Here is a 17,830-nt window from a genome sequence, read left to right as displayed (position 1 = left end):
TGTTCTTGTTTGTTGCTTCTGCCCAGTAGAAAGAAATCGTGTGGTTGGTAAAAGAAAAATATTTAGGGTAGAAGCCAATTTTCTAATAAAAGTGTGAACTCTGAACAAATAATTAAAAGAGGTTTCAGAAAGTAAGCATTGTTCTCTATACAGAGGGAAATAATATTGTTCTTTAGATGTACAGTCTCAAAATCAGAATTTATTTAAGCTGTTGATTCCTTAATCTCTTCAGAGGATTATTATACTAGTAATTGCTTTCCACATCATATCAAAAGTAATAGGATTTATTAATAACAGTCCTTCCCCTCTTCCTCCTTTGCTGACCCCTCCTCCTTTGGACTTGCTCCTTATCTTTATTTTTTATTAGGGAAAATTTCAGACATATAGCAAAACAGAGAAAAGAGTCATGAACCACCCACCCTCAACCATTATCAGTACATGATCAATCTAGAATGTTCTAAATGAGAGAACCAAGGAGATGACAGATAAGGATTCTCTTACTGATACAACTATGGTTTTAATACTTCTATTTTTAGATAACCTAAAAGAAATGAAAGAATCCGGCCTTTGTCCTTGCTCGTATAAACCTCAGCTAGTGCTTTGAAATGTAAACTTGCAAATTTGATAAAAGATTTTTTTTAAAGGTGGAGTTTTATTTTTTTTAAAATATATTTTATTGATTTTTTTACAGAGAGGAAGGGAGAGGGATAAAGAGTTAGAAACATTGATGAGAGAGAAACATTGATCAGCTGCCTCCTGCACACTCCCTACCAGGTATGTGCCCGTAACAAAGGTACATGCCCTTGACCAGAATCGAACCTGGGACCCTTGAGTCCGCAGGCCGACGCTCTATCCACTGAGCCAAACCGGTTAGGGCTATTTTTTTTTTCATCAGAAATTGTTTGTGTGCTTTTTAAAAGTAATTTTAACCCATATTAGAATTAAGTATAGTATAGCTGAGGAGAAAGGAAAGACCAAATGAAAGACAACCCTGTGGCAACCCTGAAAGTGGCAGGTGTGAGAGGGGACAGAGATCTAATCTGAATATATTTTGGATATGTTTGATTTGATAAAGTATATTATTAAAATTAATTTTAGCTATTCCTTTTAATGTTTTAAAATCTGCCTACCACCAAACTTAAAATTACACACGCGACTCACATTTGTGGCTTGTATTACTATTTTTCTCTTGGACAGCACTGTTCTAGACTCAACCCTGTTGTAAAAACATGCCCAGCCGGCATGGCTCAGGAGTTGAGCATCAACCTATGAACCAGTAGGTCACAGTTCCATTCCCTAGATTGTGGCCTCCATCCCCAGTATGGGGTGTGCAGAAGGCAGCCGATCAGTGATTCTCTGTCATCATTGATGTTTCTCTCTCTCCCCCTCCCTCTTCCTCTCTGAAATCAGTGAAAATATATTTTAAAAAAAGCACACAAAAGGACAGCAGACAAGAATAGAAAGGGAATTAAAGGAAACAATGTGCTTATAAAATTACATTTAAAAAATCTTTAGTACATTTTAATTACATTCTTTAATTTGAAATAGATGTGCTATATCTAGCTTTCCTGTGAGTTTCATTTATGTTTTCCCTAAACATTCCCCTTCCCTAAGACTTTTATAATTTGCTTTTAAAGTGAAAGAACAGGAATAGCTGGAAGGGACTAATGCTCGAAGAATCCTTAAGTGGTGGCATTTAGGGAGCTGAATATAAGTTCTTGGCCATTGTGCTATTCTGAAGATCTTCTTAAGACCTTCATTACCGTTTGTTGTTTTTCTTCCAGATGTTGCTAAAAACCTTACTAAGTCCTTTGCTTTTTTCTTCTTCCCAGAGACCCTTGCTTGCACTTAGCATAGCATTAGCACTGATCCAAACCCCAGTTTTGTCAAGGGACTGGAGTGAAGATCAGCCAAGCATTTCTGATCTACAGTTATGTGCAATTCTGAAATCCAAAAACCTCTCAAAACCAAACATTGTTTTTGTTAATTCAGTTTGTGAAGAACCTGACCTGAAGCAGTATAAGACTATTTGTAGCCTTTATTTATCTCCCTCTGTAGAAATATTTATAATGAACTGCTGCCCTGAACCCAGGAAGAGGGGATATATGCACATTGTGGTAACTTTGTTAAAACAAAAAAGGGCTGAATTCTGAAATACTGCTGGCTCCAAGACTTAGATAAAGGATTTTGGACTTCTTTTACAATCTCACAGAATTGAAAATATTTTATTAACCATAATTCTATATTTAAGATACTTTATCTTTAGCACAAACAGTCTGAACACAGTGACAGAAGTAAATGAGGTCTTCCTGAAATACAGCTTTGTTATGTCACTCTCCTGAAAGTGCTTTCAGAAGTTTCTTGTTTTCTATAACTCTCCTTATCCTGGAATTTTATACCTACCATAGGCTGGTATCTGCCTGGTGATGTCTTCTTTAAGTATCTTTTGTATTCTTTCTGCCTCAAAGAGTTTCTTTCAAAGTAAGTCAAGCAAAGCATCATTAACTCTGTGTCTTGACATGTGTTATTTCTCTTATTGTGGAAAATCCGTGAATTCTTCAAGGTGGATTTGAATTCCTACTATTTCCTGAAGTTTCTCTTGATTAGCTATAGACTAGAGAAGGTTTATGTATATGTATGTGTATGTGTATATGTATATGTATATGTATATATGTATATATGTTTTAATGTAAATATAATTTACCCCTACAACTAGAGAGTGATTCCTAAGCTAAAAGAAATCCTGTTATAAATTTCTTAGCATTCATCATAATATCATTCATGGTGATTTGAATTTATTAGATATGTTTATTAATGTTGTTTGCTTTTGTGGGGGAGTGCAATGAGGGTCTGGTAGAGCAACAAACATATGCTCTGATGATACTGTCAACTATTCTTTCTGTTTACTGTTTTAGTTTCTGTTGCATAAGCAAACAGTAAAAATGGGGGGTTAGAAATGGGAGTAAGGGCCTGTTGTTTTCTACTAGTTGCCATAATATATAAAAGTCTGTATTACTTACATTCTTCAGTTTAACAGTGTGCGGTGTTTTGGTCTTTTATTTCCACATACTCTTTTATATTTATACTAGAGGCCAAGTGCACGAATTGGGGATTGGGCTGAAACCGGCTCTCCAACATCCCCTGAGGGGTCCCAGATTACAAGAGGGCGCAGGCCAGGCTGAGGGACCCCACTGGGGCTGGGGAGGGATGCGGGAGGTTGGCCAGCTGGGGAGGGCTTGAGAGAGGGCTCCAGGGCATGTCCGACCTGTATCACTCTGGATTGGCTAGACCCCAGCACCCCAGCAGCAAGCTAATCTACCAGTTGGAGCATCTGCCCCCTGGTGGTCAGTGCACGTCATAGTGAGCGGTTGAGCGGCCTTAGCATATCATTAGCATATTACACTTTGATTGGTTGAATGACTGACCAGACCACTGGACACTTAGCATATTAGGCTTTTATTATATAGGATATTAATTTTTGTTTTGAAGCATTATATTTTATAAATTATATGTATCCATTTAAATATAGCTGTTTACTTTTAAGGACTGAATAAAACATTTCTCTAAAATAATTTTAAAAGGCAAGAACCAGCATTTACTGAGCATCTAGTACATATCTGGTATTGTGCTATATTTCTTGAATCTTTAACTAATTCTATTCTGTTTTACATGTGAGAAACTGGGTAAAGGTACCCAGTGAGTTTAGAGCTTATATTTGAAATCCAAATTTATCTGATTCTGTCAGAATATCGTTTGCTAATCACGAGAGGTTTCTTTTTACAGCAGAAGAATGAACGGTAACTACTAAATAGAAGATGCTTAGTTAAGTAAACTAAAAAGATCTTTTGGGATTGTGCTTTTGTTCTTTTTCCCTCTGTGATTTTCAATTTTATTTTTTGCTCATTCTCCAAACTCATACTTAATCAGTAATCTTATGTTTAAATTGTTCTTTTATCAGAATGAACTAACAAAAATGTTGTAGGATGACAACAGCTAAAAGAGAAGAGTTGGTTGGTCCTGTAATATTTTTGAAGTAGAAATTTACTTTTTACTTTTTAAAAAGTTCAGCATAAAGCATCTAATTCAGGATTAGGCATCTTAATTGGAAGGCCAATATTTGGGTACAGTAAAGCAATATTATTTTATTAAGCAGTATTAATTTATTAAGTGAAAGATAATGCATATTGATTTAAGATAATACTGAATGAAACTAGGAATACATTAAATCAGATATGTTTTTTGTACCATAAACTTGTAAAAAAGTAGTGTTTTAGAGTTTTATGGTACGGAATACTTAGCACTCAGAGTTAGATGCTCTCTGATAAGAATGATGAACTCCTAATGGAGAACATAGGTTCACTGTTAAGTATGTGGCATTTAGATGAGGTAGCAGTATATTTTCTGGGAGATGGGAATTTTGCAGGAGAAACTGGTGAGACTTAGACTGCAACTTTACATATTTGTAGTTTTTCTACATGAGATAATAGCAGAAACTATAAGACTTGCTAGGCCTTTTAAAGGGTGTTTACAGACAAAGAAGAACTCAAGAAATCTTGGGAAATATCCATCCAGATTTGAAAAGGAAGGAGGAACAAGTGAAATAAAGACATAAAAAGTAGTCCTGGTTATAGAAAGAGAAATAAGATCATATTGTGCCATGATCGTCAAGAGTAGAGTTTTAGTGGGTGGTTAAGGTTGTCAAATGTTAAAAAGAGACAAAGAACCCAAGAACTGAGAAAGTAGTCATTGACTGTTTTCAGTAGAGTTATTTATTCTGAAGCATAGATTGGAAGAGATTTGTAGGGCGTTAAGGGAATAAATGATAAGAGGTAGAAATAGCTGTTAGAGATCATATTCAAAGAATATGACAGTTAACACAGAATCATTCACCTTTTAAACAGTCTTCATAAAATGGGAGAAATTGGGTTGTGTTAAAGGCAGAAAAGAAGGACCTTATGGAGAAGGAAAACTTGAAGATCCTGGAAAGGAAGGAAGTAGTATTGGGAGAAAGTTCTTGTAAATGAGGTAGAGGAAGACACTAGAGTTAAGAGATGATTTCCATATTAGGATGAAGAGGCAAAAGTATAGAGTTTTGAAAATAAGCTTTTTCTAAAATAGGTTTTCTAAATTATACGTCTAATGAAGGAAAGATTTTGCACCCTGGTCAAAGTTTCCAAGCAGCAATAGATTGGGGCCAGAAATTCTTTCTCTGAGCACTGCCATTAGAAGGGATCAGGAATGTATCCCTTCTCCAAAAGTAGGCGTCAAATGCAGTTTTACATGGATTTATAATTTGAGCAAGAATTTCATTCATTCAAATGGTTAAGCTGTAGGATCTGATGATAAGAACTGTTATAGAAATTTTTGTTTCCATTTTTAGGAAGGTTTCTTGAGTGTCTTAGGAAACCACTCTTTAAAAATTATTTAACAAAAATTTATTGAGTTCTTTGCTAGGCCCTTTAATAGTTGTGGAAGGTGCATAAATGGATGAATTAAGGTTCCTGCTATTGTAGAGCTCACCTTTTCGATAGATATGTAAAAAAGTTATCTATCCTTTTTCTCTGCTTAGTCCTTTTACTCTTAAAAATCAAACTGATTTTAAGATATAACATAGACATCATAAAATATGTCTAGGAATGCTCTATAGCAAGAAAATATAAATGTAAAAAGTTTAAGCTTTTGTCTCAAATTAAAGAGAAATTATTAACTTTAAACGGTATTTAATGTAGGAGTTAGAGTAGTACTTAATTCTTTTTAACTATATTTATGACTTTTCTTTTTAATCCTCACCAGAGGTTATGCTTTTACTAATTTTAGGGAGGGAGGGGAAGACGGGAGGGAGAGAGAAGGAGGGAGGGAGGGGAAGAAAGAGGGAGAGAGAAAGAGAGATCAATTGGTTGCCTCTCATGTGCACCCCAGCACAGAGATCAAACCGGAAACCTAGGCATGTACCCTCACCAGAGTGTATGGAACAATGCTCCAACCAGCTGAGCCACCCAGCCAGGGCTATGCGTAATAACTTTAAAAAAAACATTTATATGAATACAGATTTATACAGTTGGCTTAATATAAGTTCTGTTGTATCTGATATGAACAGATAAATATTCAACTAATATAATTTCTCAATCATCAGATATAAATCAGATATTTATTGATAATTGCAAGTGAAAATACAGCACAGTTTTACTTGTTCAATTTTTAAGTACTTCATCTGTTTCTAAGGTTTGGCTGTTCTTAGAACATTAGCAGGTGCTTTAAAATTTTTAGAGAGGAGAGATAAAGAACATCTAGTTGTCATTCCATCTAGGCAATCACATTATTGGCTTACATGGAATATTTCTTACTAATTTTATAGATAAAAAATTAATACGTTGTATATAAGATTGTATCTGATATTTTTTGTAGACAGTTTGGGGGGCAGATATTGATTACATGTACATGTTTTTAGTACCATTATAACATTTCTGAATGCTAATTTGCATAAGATCACTTTAAATAGAAATGATCTCAGGGACTTGCAAGTTGGTGCTTTAGAAGACTTATTCCATCTTGTAGAAAGAAGCTGCTGCTGCAATATCAGAGACAGAACACCTTGATTACTTCTAGGGAAATTGCTGATATTTATGAGAGTATCAGAGTGTATTAATAATGTTAATTTTAAGTAAAAACAATGAAATAAAAAATATACTAAGTGGAGTACTAAAAAGTACTTCAGCTCCAGCTCTGTTTTCAAGTTGTGTGAACTGATATGAATGTTTCCTTAGATGTAAAAAGGCAAAATTCTCAGGATAAAATGTTCTAAAACAGATCCTATATAATAAAGAGCTAATATGCTAATTAAACTGGATGGCAGAACGACTATCCGACTATCCGGAACGACCTTCCAGAACAACCAGTGGGTGGGGCGGGGGGGCATGTGGGGCAGCTGGGGCTGCGAAGGCCTGCTCTTGCACGAATTTCATGCATTGGGCCTCTAGTATGCAATAAGATAATGTATGGGAAGGTACATTATAATTTGAAAACAAGGTACAAGCAAACTTAAAGTGATGATATAGTATTTTTAATTTTTATATAATCACTTAATAGAAGAGCTAATATTGCCAAATTTTTTTAGAAGGAAGGGTAATAAGAGATTGGAGAAATAGAGATAAAATATGAGCTTATATTGAATATTTGAAACCACCCTCATTAAACAGCATTTTGTCATTTTGTGAAAGCATTGTAATAAGGATAAATAAGATGACACTTTTGGATTTTGATGTAACAGAAAGTTATATTGGTCATTTTTACATACATTTGAAGAATAAGTATACATCTTTTTCCCTTCACTTGAAGGTTATGAATACTGATGGCACTGGGAGACGAGTACTAGTGGAAGACAAAATTCCTCATATTTTTGGGTTTACTTTGTTGGGTGACTATGTTTACTGGACTGACTGGCAGAGGCGGAGCATCGAAAGAGTACACAAACGAAGTGCAGAGAGGGAAATCATCATAGATCAGCTCCCTGACCTCATGGGCCTAAAGGCCACAAATGTTCATCGAATCATTGGTAAGTTCTTCCCAAGTTCTCTTAGAGGTGGATGCCAGAAATGAATAAAGATTGAGATAGGTAGCAGTTTATAAAGCAGCATTGTGAATTGTTGATGTTTTGAGGAAATATAGAAATCAGTAAAACTTTAAACCGCCCCTCCCTTTTTTTTTTTTAACCAGGAAAGGTTTTTTTTAAATGTTGGCTTACTACTCTGGTCACATAGTTTGAATTGAAGGGTGCTCGTACACACACACACACACACCATCAAAAGAATTCAATCCTATTGTATGAATAATGTAGCTTATTATTGTAAGCTTACTGTGGGTACAGAGGAAAGCATTTTGCAATACTTTAATTCCCAATTGATTAGCAAGTGAGTTTTGTTTGAACTGCTCCATTTCCGACCTTGGCCACTTCACCCCTCCTCAGGCCCTCACTCCTGGAAGGTCACCACATTGATGCCAACTTTGTGCAGACACTTGAATGGCATAGCATATACTGTACTTCAATATGCCTACAGCTAAGAACTCCTGGTCTCTAGTGATTCTCCTGGCTTGGCCTACTGAATAACTGGGGCCACAGTTTGCAGCACTGCACTAGGCCTTTTATTCACTGTCTGTGCTCATAGTGCTTGTTGGTGAGATTAGAAATGAAACTGTAGATTTGGGAGCAGATATAATCATAAGTCTCTGCGAACCAAAAGCTCAGTCATTTTAAAGTAACAATGTGTTGTTGGTGTCAATGTGTGTGTCCTTCTGTGCCCTTTTATAATTAATTTATCTTTTAGGTTCCAACCCTTGTGCTGATGAAAATGGGGGATGTAGCCATCTTTGCCTCTATAGACCTCAGGGCCTTCGCTGTGCCTGTCCCATTGGCTTTGAACTCATCAGTGACATGAAGACCTGCATTGTCCCAGAGGCTTTCCTTTTGTTTTCTCGGAGAGCAGATATCAGGCGAATTTCTTTGGAAACTAACAATAATAATGTGGCCATTCCACTCACTGGTGTCAAAGAAGCTTCTGCTTTGGATTTTGATGTGACAGACAACCGAATTTACTGGACTGATATATCACTCAAGGTTAGCAAAAGAAGTGGAATGTTAAAACGGGACTAAAAAGGAGAGCTGATAGAATTTCTGAGTCTTCGTTCTGTGATCGATCAATCTCCCTCATTGCTTAATAGGCAGGCAAAGTTCAGTAAAACCTTAAACTTTTAAAGGAAGCCAAGGGAAAGGCCCATTGAGTATTTAATTTACTGCCTTTTAATAGAAGATATGTTGCTTAAGCATCTAAATCTGTAAGATATAATCTACAGACATAATTGTTCTACTATGTTCCCTTTGAAGATAATGAGTGACTTTTAGAGAGTAAGCAATTGCATGTTTCACATAAATGGCATATAGAGACTTAATTTATTTTCAACAAAATTTTGGAACCTGACTGAGGTAGAAAATGCCAGTTATGAGTTATAGCACAACTTTAGTTTCTTTTTCCTGGAATAAACATTGAAAAGCATACTGAGTCAAAAAGGAGTTCTCAGAAAATCTGGAGAATAATGTTTTCTTCCAGATTGTTTTGGGCTTGTTTCACATAATTTGACTAAAATTTTGTCTAACATGCAAAATCATGGCATTTTGGAGCAAGAGTAAGATTCTTTTTTAAAAAAAAAATTTATTATTGAAAGTATTTCTTGTCTCCTTTTCCCCACATTGACCTCTCTCCACCCGCTCCCGCCTCCCCCCCTCCCCCACAGAGTAGGATTCTGATGATATTCTTTAAAGTCTATTAAATGAGTGAATAAGTGAAATAAATAAATAAATCTTGGCTTTTACTGTGATTTTCTGTTTCCTCATCTTGTAAATAGAGATGAGCCCTATCTTGCAGGGCTATTGTGAGGATTAACTGAGAAAATTTATGTACATAAAGTACTTAGGATAGTGCCTGGCAGCTGTTATTAATAGTTTGACTTAGATTGTTTTAAATTTTAGGGAATTCAAAGCTGCATTTTATTTATTTATTATTATCATTATTATTATTATTATTTTAATCCTCACCTGAGGATAGGTTTTTATTGATTTTTAGAGGGGAAGGGAGAATAAGAGAAAAAAAGAAACATTGATGTGAGAGAGAAACATCAATTGGTTGCCTCCCGTATGCACTCTGATCGGGGATCGAACCCACAACCTAGGTATGTGCCCTTATCAGGAATCAAACCCAAGTCCTTCTGGTGTACGGGACAGTATTCCAACCAACCAACTGCACTACCCAGCCAGGGCAGTATTATGTATTTTATAAGGTATAAGTTTATTGAAATCTTATCAGATTGACACAGTGACATGGCATACTTTCAAGCACCTTTAAAAGTTGATTACCAGTGAAGAGTTTACAACATTCTGTTCACATTTTTTCCACTTGATTAATAGATTTTAAAAGTCATTCCACTGTCTTACTAGAATAACTTTTTGGTCCGTAAGAACCTCAAAAATTTCTCCCTGAATTGGCAATAAAACTTGAGTTCACATTTGCATTTATTAGAACTTGATATAATTTGTTTCCTGTATTAAGAAACTGTATTAAGAAATTATATTAAGAAACTGTATCTCTGGCTCTTCTGGATCCTCCCACCCAACAAAACCCAAATCAAACATTCTTTTTCCAAGTGTTTTGTACTTAAGTCATTTGACTTTGTTGTTAATCTTATTTTTGCAGACCATCAGCAGAGCCTTTATGAATGGCAGTGCATTGGAACATGTGGTGGAATTTGGCTTAGATTATCCAGAAGGCATGGCAGTAGACTGGCTTGGGAAGAACTTGTACTGGGCAGACACAGGAACAAATCGAATTGAAGCATCAAAGTTGGATGGGCAGCACCGACAAGTTTTGGTGTGGAAAGACCTAGACAGTCCCAGAGCTCTTGCGTTGGACCCTGCTGAAGGGTAAACAGCTTTATGTATGCATTCTTTGCAGCTACATTGTACATGGCCTACTACATGAGTTATATTCTTCTTTGTTAATCCTCACCCAAGAATATGTTTCCATTGATTTTAGAGAGAGAGGGAGGTAAGGAGTGTAAGAGAGGAAGAGACAGAGAGAGACAGAGAGAGGTAATGATGTGACCTTGGGGTTGAACCTACAACCTTTTTGGTGCATAGGATGATGTCCAACCAACTGAGCCATCTGGCCAGCGCATGGGTTATGTTCTTGATGTTTTAATTCTTATTAGGAATCTGATGACTAAACTATATAGATAGGCTTTATTTTAAAACCGTTAGCTGACATTTCACTGATTTAGAATTAATAATTATTAGCTAAATTTTACTTTTGTCATTATGAACATTTGATGAAGAATGAATAGTGAAATAGATTATTAATTAAATATTACTGCTTGTATTTATATACTAAATAAACAGCCTTCATAAAGATAGCAAGTCTATATTTTCTTGCATCCCCTCCCAAGTTATACCAGATTCCAAACCTATTAAAGTAAATTCTCTGAAATAAATGTTACGTGCAAAGAAATGACTGCATTTAAAAATGCTCCATTTTAGAATATTCATTCAAGAGGACAACTATTTTGATCATTATTTATAAGCTTGAAGAAACTTTGTTATTAAACAGTTAACTGGTTTTGTGAATTGTTGAGCCTCTATTTATTTATAAAGTGATGCTTTCCAAGAGCAGATGATCCTGCATGATTTAGAAAAATTTAAAAAGCCAGCAGCTAAGAGATATAAAAGTTGAAGAGTAATTTTACTTTTAAAAGCAGAAGTTAATGTGAACATACAAGAATATTTTACCATATCTACAATTAAAAATTGTTTCCCTGAATCACATTAATTCCATGATGAGCTTGTTAGCCATACCAGAGACAGTTTCTCTGTGCTGACATGTTATGGTTGGATTATGGTGATCTTTTACTTTAATAGCTTCAGTTACCAGACAGATAAATTTAGTAGTTGGGACTAAGAACTCTAGTTTATGTGGCTGTTGGCAACTGTGAAATTTCTCTCACAGTTGTTTCTCTCTGGCTCTTGTGGTGTGCACGTGCCTGTCAGTAGACAAGTACAGATGCAAACCAAGCCCAAGACCAACTTTACTTTTCAGAAAAGCATTGCTACCAAGTCAGCCATCAGCTGACAGGCTCCTGAGTATATGTCTGTCCTCAGGTATGTGATGAGAGTTGGCATGTGGAGTGCTTTTCTAGTCCCAGTATTCAGAGTGTTTTGCAACTAACACCTTACTAGTTTTAGTTGAAAGGGCATTTGGCTAAAGAACTGGGTATAGTTCTAGCTCTATCATGTGACTGGCTTGAGGACATTGGACAAATTGTTCACATTTCTTTCAGTGCTTTGGCCTCCTCATAAGAAAAAGCCCATATAGTACTGTTGAGCTGCTGTAAGGTTAATATGAAAAACTTGAAAAAGTAAAATAAAAGCAAAAGCATATTCTAAAATTTCACAAGGATTATAGTTCCAGTGTTCAATGCCAGATGACATATTAAGGAGTGATTCATTGCTCTTATACACATAGTATGTTCCATTCTTTTTTAACTTCAGTTTAAAGCTATTAATTTGTATTTTTTATATACTTCTGCATCTTGTTTTCGGGGAGAGATTATAGAAGTCGAAAAGTAAGTTTAAAAATTTAAAAACTCAAATTAGTTGTATTCAGAAATACATAAAGATATATTGTTTAGAAGTGAACCAGATTTGGAGACCAGAGCTATAATTCTTCTTATCTTCTTGAATATTAGTTTTATAAATACAAGTGTTGCAATAAGGAAATCACTGGTTTGTTTCCAATCCCTAGGTTTTGGATGGAACAGATTCATTGGAAAAACTAAGGAAAGCTGACTCATTTCCTTTTTAGGATATAAGAAAAAAATACTTAGCTGAGGGTGCCAAAATAATTGAAAAATTATAGCAATGATTTTGTTTTACCAATTTCCTTGATTTAATGTATATTTTTTTAAAAAAATTATTTAGTTAACTGTGCATGAATGTAGCTCTTTCTCCCAAGTAATCAAAAGTGAAATTATAAATATCCATTATTTTGAATTTAGGTTTATGTATTGGACTGAATGGGGTGGAAAACCTAAGATAGACAGAGCTGCCATGGATGGAAGTGAACGTACTACATTAGTTCCAAACGTGGGGCGTGCAAATGGCCTAACTATCGATTATGCTAAAAGGAGGCTCTACTGGACAGACCTGGACACCAACTTAATAGAATCTTCAAATATGCTGGGTAAGTTCTGCTTCTTTTTATTCAAACCGATAATAGTAGATTGTTCTTTCTATGCAAAAATCAGAAAGGTTGCTATTACCATTGGTTATGTTCTGTTAATAAAATTTCACATGAATGTCTAGATTCTTCCTCTGGCTGGCATTGTATTCTATTTATTATTATAACAGTGGGCTAGATACCTGGATTCACATCTCTTTATTTTGTGGAAATTTAGTTATTGTTGTGCTTATAATGGAATTTATAACACCCTAGATATTCCTGAAGTGATTTTTTGTACCAGTAAAATACAGTATATGCATTTCCATCTTATTATGGAATGAAGAAGAAAAATTGAACTATGGGCCCTTTTGGAGAGAAAATAAGATCACAATCAAAATAGGCCATTTACAAGAGTTTAAACAAACTCAGTGATTTATAGCAAGAATATAAGTTTGAGGCATGGGGTCAGACTGCTGATGGATTGATTTCAGAGGACTGGTCTGGTTTTAGAATTGCTTTTAAATGAATTGTTCTATTTTAAATTGCTAACAAATGTTTGTTTTAATGTTAAAATTTGGAGGATGGGGCAATGAGACTCATATTCTTAGAAAATGCATCCCTCTGCTTTTCCCTTTTCTACTGCTTTTCTGAAAATAGGACTCAACCGTGAAGTTATAGCAGATGACTTGCCTCATCCTTTTGGCTTAACTCAGTACCAAGATTACATCTACTGGACGGATTGGAGCCGACGCAGCATTGAGCGTGCCAACAAAACTAGTGGCCAAAACCGCACCATCATTCAGGGCCATTTGGATTATGTGATGGACATCCTCGTCTTTCACTCCTCTCGGCAGGCAGGCTGGAACGAGTGTGCTTCCAGCAATGGGCACTGCTCCCACCTCTGCTTGGCTGTGCCAGTGGGAGGTTTTGTTTGTGGATGTCCTGCCCACTACTCTCTTAATGCCGACAACAGGACTTGTAGTGGTAAGCTGCATTTCTCCAAAGCAAACTAGAAATAGAGGAAAAAGAAGGACTTTGAAAACACTGCGGTTCATGTTCTTTCTAGAGTAAAAAGTTGCAGAAGTCCAGAGCTAGTGATTTGTTTAATAAAAGGGAAGGACTAGAGATGGAAAAATGCATGTTTTTATTACTACTTATTTGATGATAGCTAGTTGACATTATGGGATAATAGATGTTGTAGAAAAATTAAATCTTTTACCCTTGAGCATTAAATATTTAGTGTAGAATTTGCTTAGCTTCATTGAGAGAGAGAGTCATACATATTTGCCATACATAATTAATTCATACTTATTCATTACAAAGAAAGAAAGAGAAGAGCAGTACAAATGTTGTTCTATTAGAGGATCTCCAAAATACAATCACTTTGTCCTTTGAAGTTCATAGAATAGGCTAAAGATAAAAAAATTTAAGAGTATAAAAGGCCAGGTAGAAAATGCATACGAGTAAATTTAGTCAGTATGAAACAGCAGAACATAGCTGGGAGACTAGAGCACATGCTCTGAACATAGTGGGTGGTTGCTACTTAACTCCAACTTTTATTTTTATTTTTGGCTATATCATCTCCTGATTGTAAATGAAATAAGGTAGTGCATATTAAATACACACACACTGCATAGGACAGTACAAACTGCATAGGATATTAAATAAACACACACACTGCAAACAACAACAAAACACAGTGTTTGGTAATGCTGGAAAACGGACTGGAGTGGTGGCATTGGAGATGGAGAGAAGCTGATGGAATTAAGGTGTATTTTGAAGCTAGAATGAACAGACCTTGTTAATGGGTTGTATGTGGGGGAGAAGTAAAGGGAGGAAGTAACAGTGATTATTTGATTCCTGGTTTGATCAGTTAAGTAGATAGTAGATGAGGAAGTATGAAGAGGAAAGTTAGTTTTCAGGAAGAAATAAAATTAATTTTAGGCAGGTTTATATTGATATTTCTATGGGGTATTGCAGTAGAAAAATGAAATAAGTTGGGAGAAGATCCCAGAGCTCAGAGAAGAGAGATGAGGTTGGACAGATAACGAACCAATTAAGTAATCTTTATCATGGGTTAGATGGAGATACATGTTTTGGAAAAATATGGAGAAAGTATGGAGAGGAGGATTGCAAAGTTAAATAGGGTGATTAGAGAAGTCACTACTGAAAAAGTGACATTATGTCATGACCTGAAGGAGGTGAGGAAATGAGCTATGTGGATATCTGGGGTAAAACCTATCAAGCAAAAAAGGGACAGCAAATGCGAAGGACCAAGGGGAGAACATGTTTGACATGTTAGAGGAACACCTAGGAGGCCAGTGTTGTTGGAACAGAATGAATAAGTAGATTAGGTCAGAGGAAACAGGAAACCAAATTGTGTAATCCCTTGTTCAGTACCGAAGTGGCTGGCTTTTATGACAACTTTGTGCAAATTGGGGAAAGGTGTTTCCTCTGGGCAGATGGAGCTGTGCCACTGCATGGCTTGGATGATGAAGTATGGATTGGACTTCAGTCCCAACTCCATGCCTTGAGCACAGTGCACAAATGGCACAGTCAGACGTGGTGAGCTGGACCTTGTAGATTACGCTGTCTTCAAACATGTGCAATGCCTCCCTTTAAACTACAGGTGAACACTTGTGCCTTCAACAGAGAACTAAAAAGCTCCCTCCTGCTTACACCTCATCCTTCAACTTCTGCATGTTGGCTCTTTTCATTGTGGGAGTGTAAAGCTCAGACAGCCTGAGAGGATAATTTTTAAAGCACTATTCTCCAGGAGATGAGGTGGTTAGAGGTTGCATAAATTAGTATGGATTTAGGTTTATAAAATTGGATATTCTTTGTTACTTTAAGCACTGAAAGACTTGTAAGTGAAAACATCAGCTTTCTCTTAGAAATAATTAAGCCAGCTAATTATAATTGCTAATGTTAACTTTAGACTTTTTGAAACAAGCATTTATTTGGAGCCATGTTTGGCTTTGTCTTAATTCACATTTCTAGAACACCTAATTGTAGAATCTTATTGAAGGCTAAAACTTGATTCAAAAGAAATAGTACTCAGTAAAATATACTAGGAGCCAAGTATATATTTGATATTGTTTCCCAGTCAGGAAAAGTTGGCAACTAAAATTATGGGGTCTTTCTTCTAAGTCTCAATGTATGTCTTAGTATAGGTGATGCTTATTGTGTTGGAAACTTACAATTTAGAACTTTCTTTTCCTTGCTTTACAAGAAAGTAGTACTGCCAAAACACAATTCTTTAAATTAAAAAGGATGCGAGACTTGTGAGCTACTCTGTTGAAGCTTGTGTTCTTACTACTTAAGACACAGGTTCTACTAAAATTGCTAAAAGTTGTTAAATCAATATGTGATGGACTCCAGATAATGGAGAGCGCCACTGGGATCATTGGAATATGTTCTAAATCTTCTAAGCCAAGTGTGGACTTTTATATCTTTGTCAAATGCTTCACTGAACTCAACTCTCTTATGATACCACTGTGGACAAAATAGGAAAAAACTGGCTAGGTGGCTATGTCATTGAGTAAATTATAACTGGTTTGGGAACAGGAATGCTGATTAGTGTCCCTTTGAAGAGGGTTTCTGGGGACATACCAAAGGGTTTTGTCCTCAGTTTTACCTCTTCAACATTTATGTGTGTTTTGTTTGAGATATAGCTACAGGCTGATCAAATCTTTAAGTGATACAGGACTTAGTCTGTGTTTCAGATTTGCTCTTTTCTTTCTTGAAGCTCCAACTACTTTCCTGCTCTTCAGTCAGAAGAGCGCCATCAACCGCATGGTAATTGATGAACAGCAGAGTCCCGACATCATCCTTCCTATCCACAGCCTTCGGAACGTCCGGGCCATTGACTATGACCCACTGGACAAACAACTGTATTGGATTGATTCACGACAAAACATGATCCGAAAAGCACAAGAAGATGGAAGCCAGGTAATTCAAGGCTCAGTACAAAAACCATTTTTTTTTCCCATCTAGTAATTGGACTAGCCAATCATCTTATTTTATTTGTATTGACTCTGCACGTGCGTGCGTGCGTGTTTGTGTGTGCGTGTGTGTGCGTGCGCATGCGCACGCATGAAACAAATTCTGGACTGAGCAGCTTTTCCCCCTTCTAATGATCTTTGAGTATACAATTTTTGATAATGCTATTGGGATGAAAATTATATTTGGATAACTTACCCTCATATATTGGTAATGACTTAGTCACTGCCACTCATATTCATTTATGTAGTTTTTTCATTCATTATGGTTCCATCTACATGGAGTCTTGGAAGCTTCAAAATCATAAAGACTTTGGTTCTGATCGCAGGTCTGTTACTTGCTAGGATTACTATGAAGTTTTTAGATGTATGGAATGTAAAGCACAGCCCATTAGCTATTACGTGATAGGGACTTAATAAATAATGGTTCTGTTACTAGTTTATTCTTATTTAAAAGGTTCAAAGAGAAAACACATAATACAACCTCATAACAGTTAAAATAGCTAGGATATGTTACCCAATTTTGTTTTGGTAAATATTTGGTGACTGTGGGATGGGAATGAAAACTTTATCAATAAATCTTACCTATACTTAGATACAAGTCATGGTTTACATACCACTCTCGATACTTTTTTGCTTTCTTTGTATGACCAAGCAATATTAGACTAGGATTACTATAAATAATTATAGTCATCTTCCTCATAGAAGTGAAGTTAATTTTGATTTTGAATGTGTTAAAATTTAGGGAGATTTTTACCTGGCTTATCTCACACAAAAGAGCAAGTGATAATGTAATGATGGCGGCTGAGGGATCATTTAGGGGTATAGTTATAGTGGTTTATGGCATATGTACTTTACTCTATGTAGGCCAGTTCTAACAGGTTGATAACTAGTAGAGAGAAATTATAGGTGTTATTATATATAGCCAAGGACATGGTAAATAAATGAGAGAGCCTCATTACAGAATGTTACCTCAGAGATGCCAAGTAAATAAAATATAATTTATTCAGATAAAACAGGTGAAAAAGGCTCTCATTTTGCTTGGCTTTGTATAAAAGAACCTACAGGCAC

At 35.8% G+C, this 17,830-nt stretch overlaps 1 protein-coding gene across 6 annotated transcripts in view; it reads left to right on the top strand.

Moving 5' to 3' along the window:
• LRP6 (LDL receptor related protein 6) overlaps positions 1-17,830 on the top strand; it is a 146,211-nt gene that overhangs the window by 89,259 nt on the left and 39,122 nt on the right. For all 6 annotated transcript variants that reach the window (XM_059682217.1, XM_059682219.1, XM_059682218.1 and 3 more), the window contains 6 exons: positions 7,336-7,552; positions 8,322-8,611; positions 10,242-10,468; positions 12,595-12,779; positions 13,416-13,742; positions 16,507-16,709. In XM_059682217.1, coding sequence (XP_059538200.1) covers positions 7,336-7,552; positions 8,322-8,611; positions 10,242-10,468; positions 12,595-12,779; positions 13,416-13,742; positions 16,507-16,709 — 1,449 coding nt within the window. The remainder of the gene's footprint in view (positions 1-7,335; positions 7,553-8,321; positions 8,612-10,241; positions 10,469-12,594; positions 12,780-13,415; positions 13,743-16,506; positions 16,710-17,830) is intronic.

Source organism: Myotis daubentonii, chromosome 2 (assembly GCF_963259705.1).
Source record: "Myotis daubentonii chromosome 2, mMyoDau2.1, whole genome shotgun sequence".
Classification (NCBI taxonomy): domain Eukaryota; kingdom Metazoa; phylum Chordata; class Mammalia; order Chiroptera; family Vespertilionidae; genus Myotis; species Myotis daubentonii.
The sequence above is the reverse complement of the archived record's forward strand: the minus strand, read 5'-3'. Positions and strand labels throughout refer to the sequence as shown.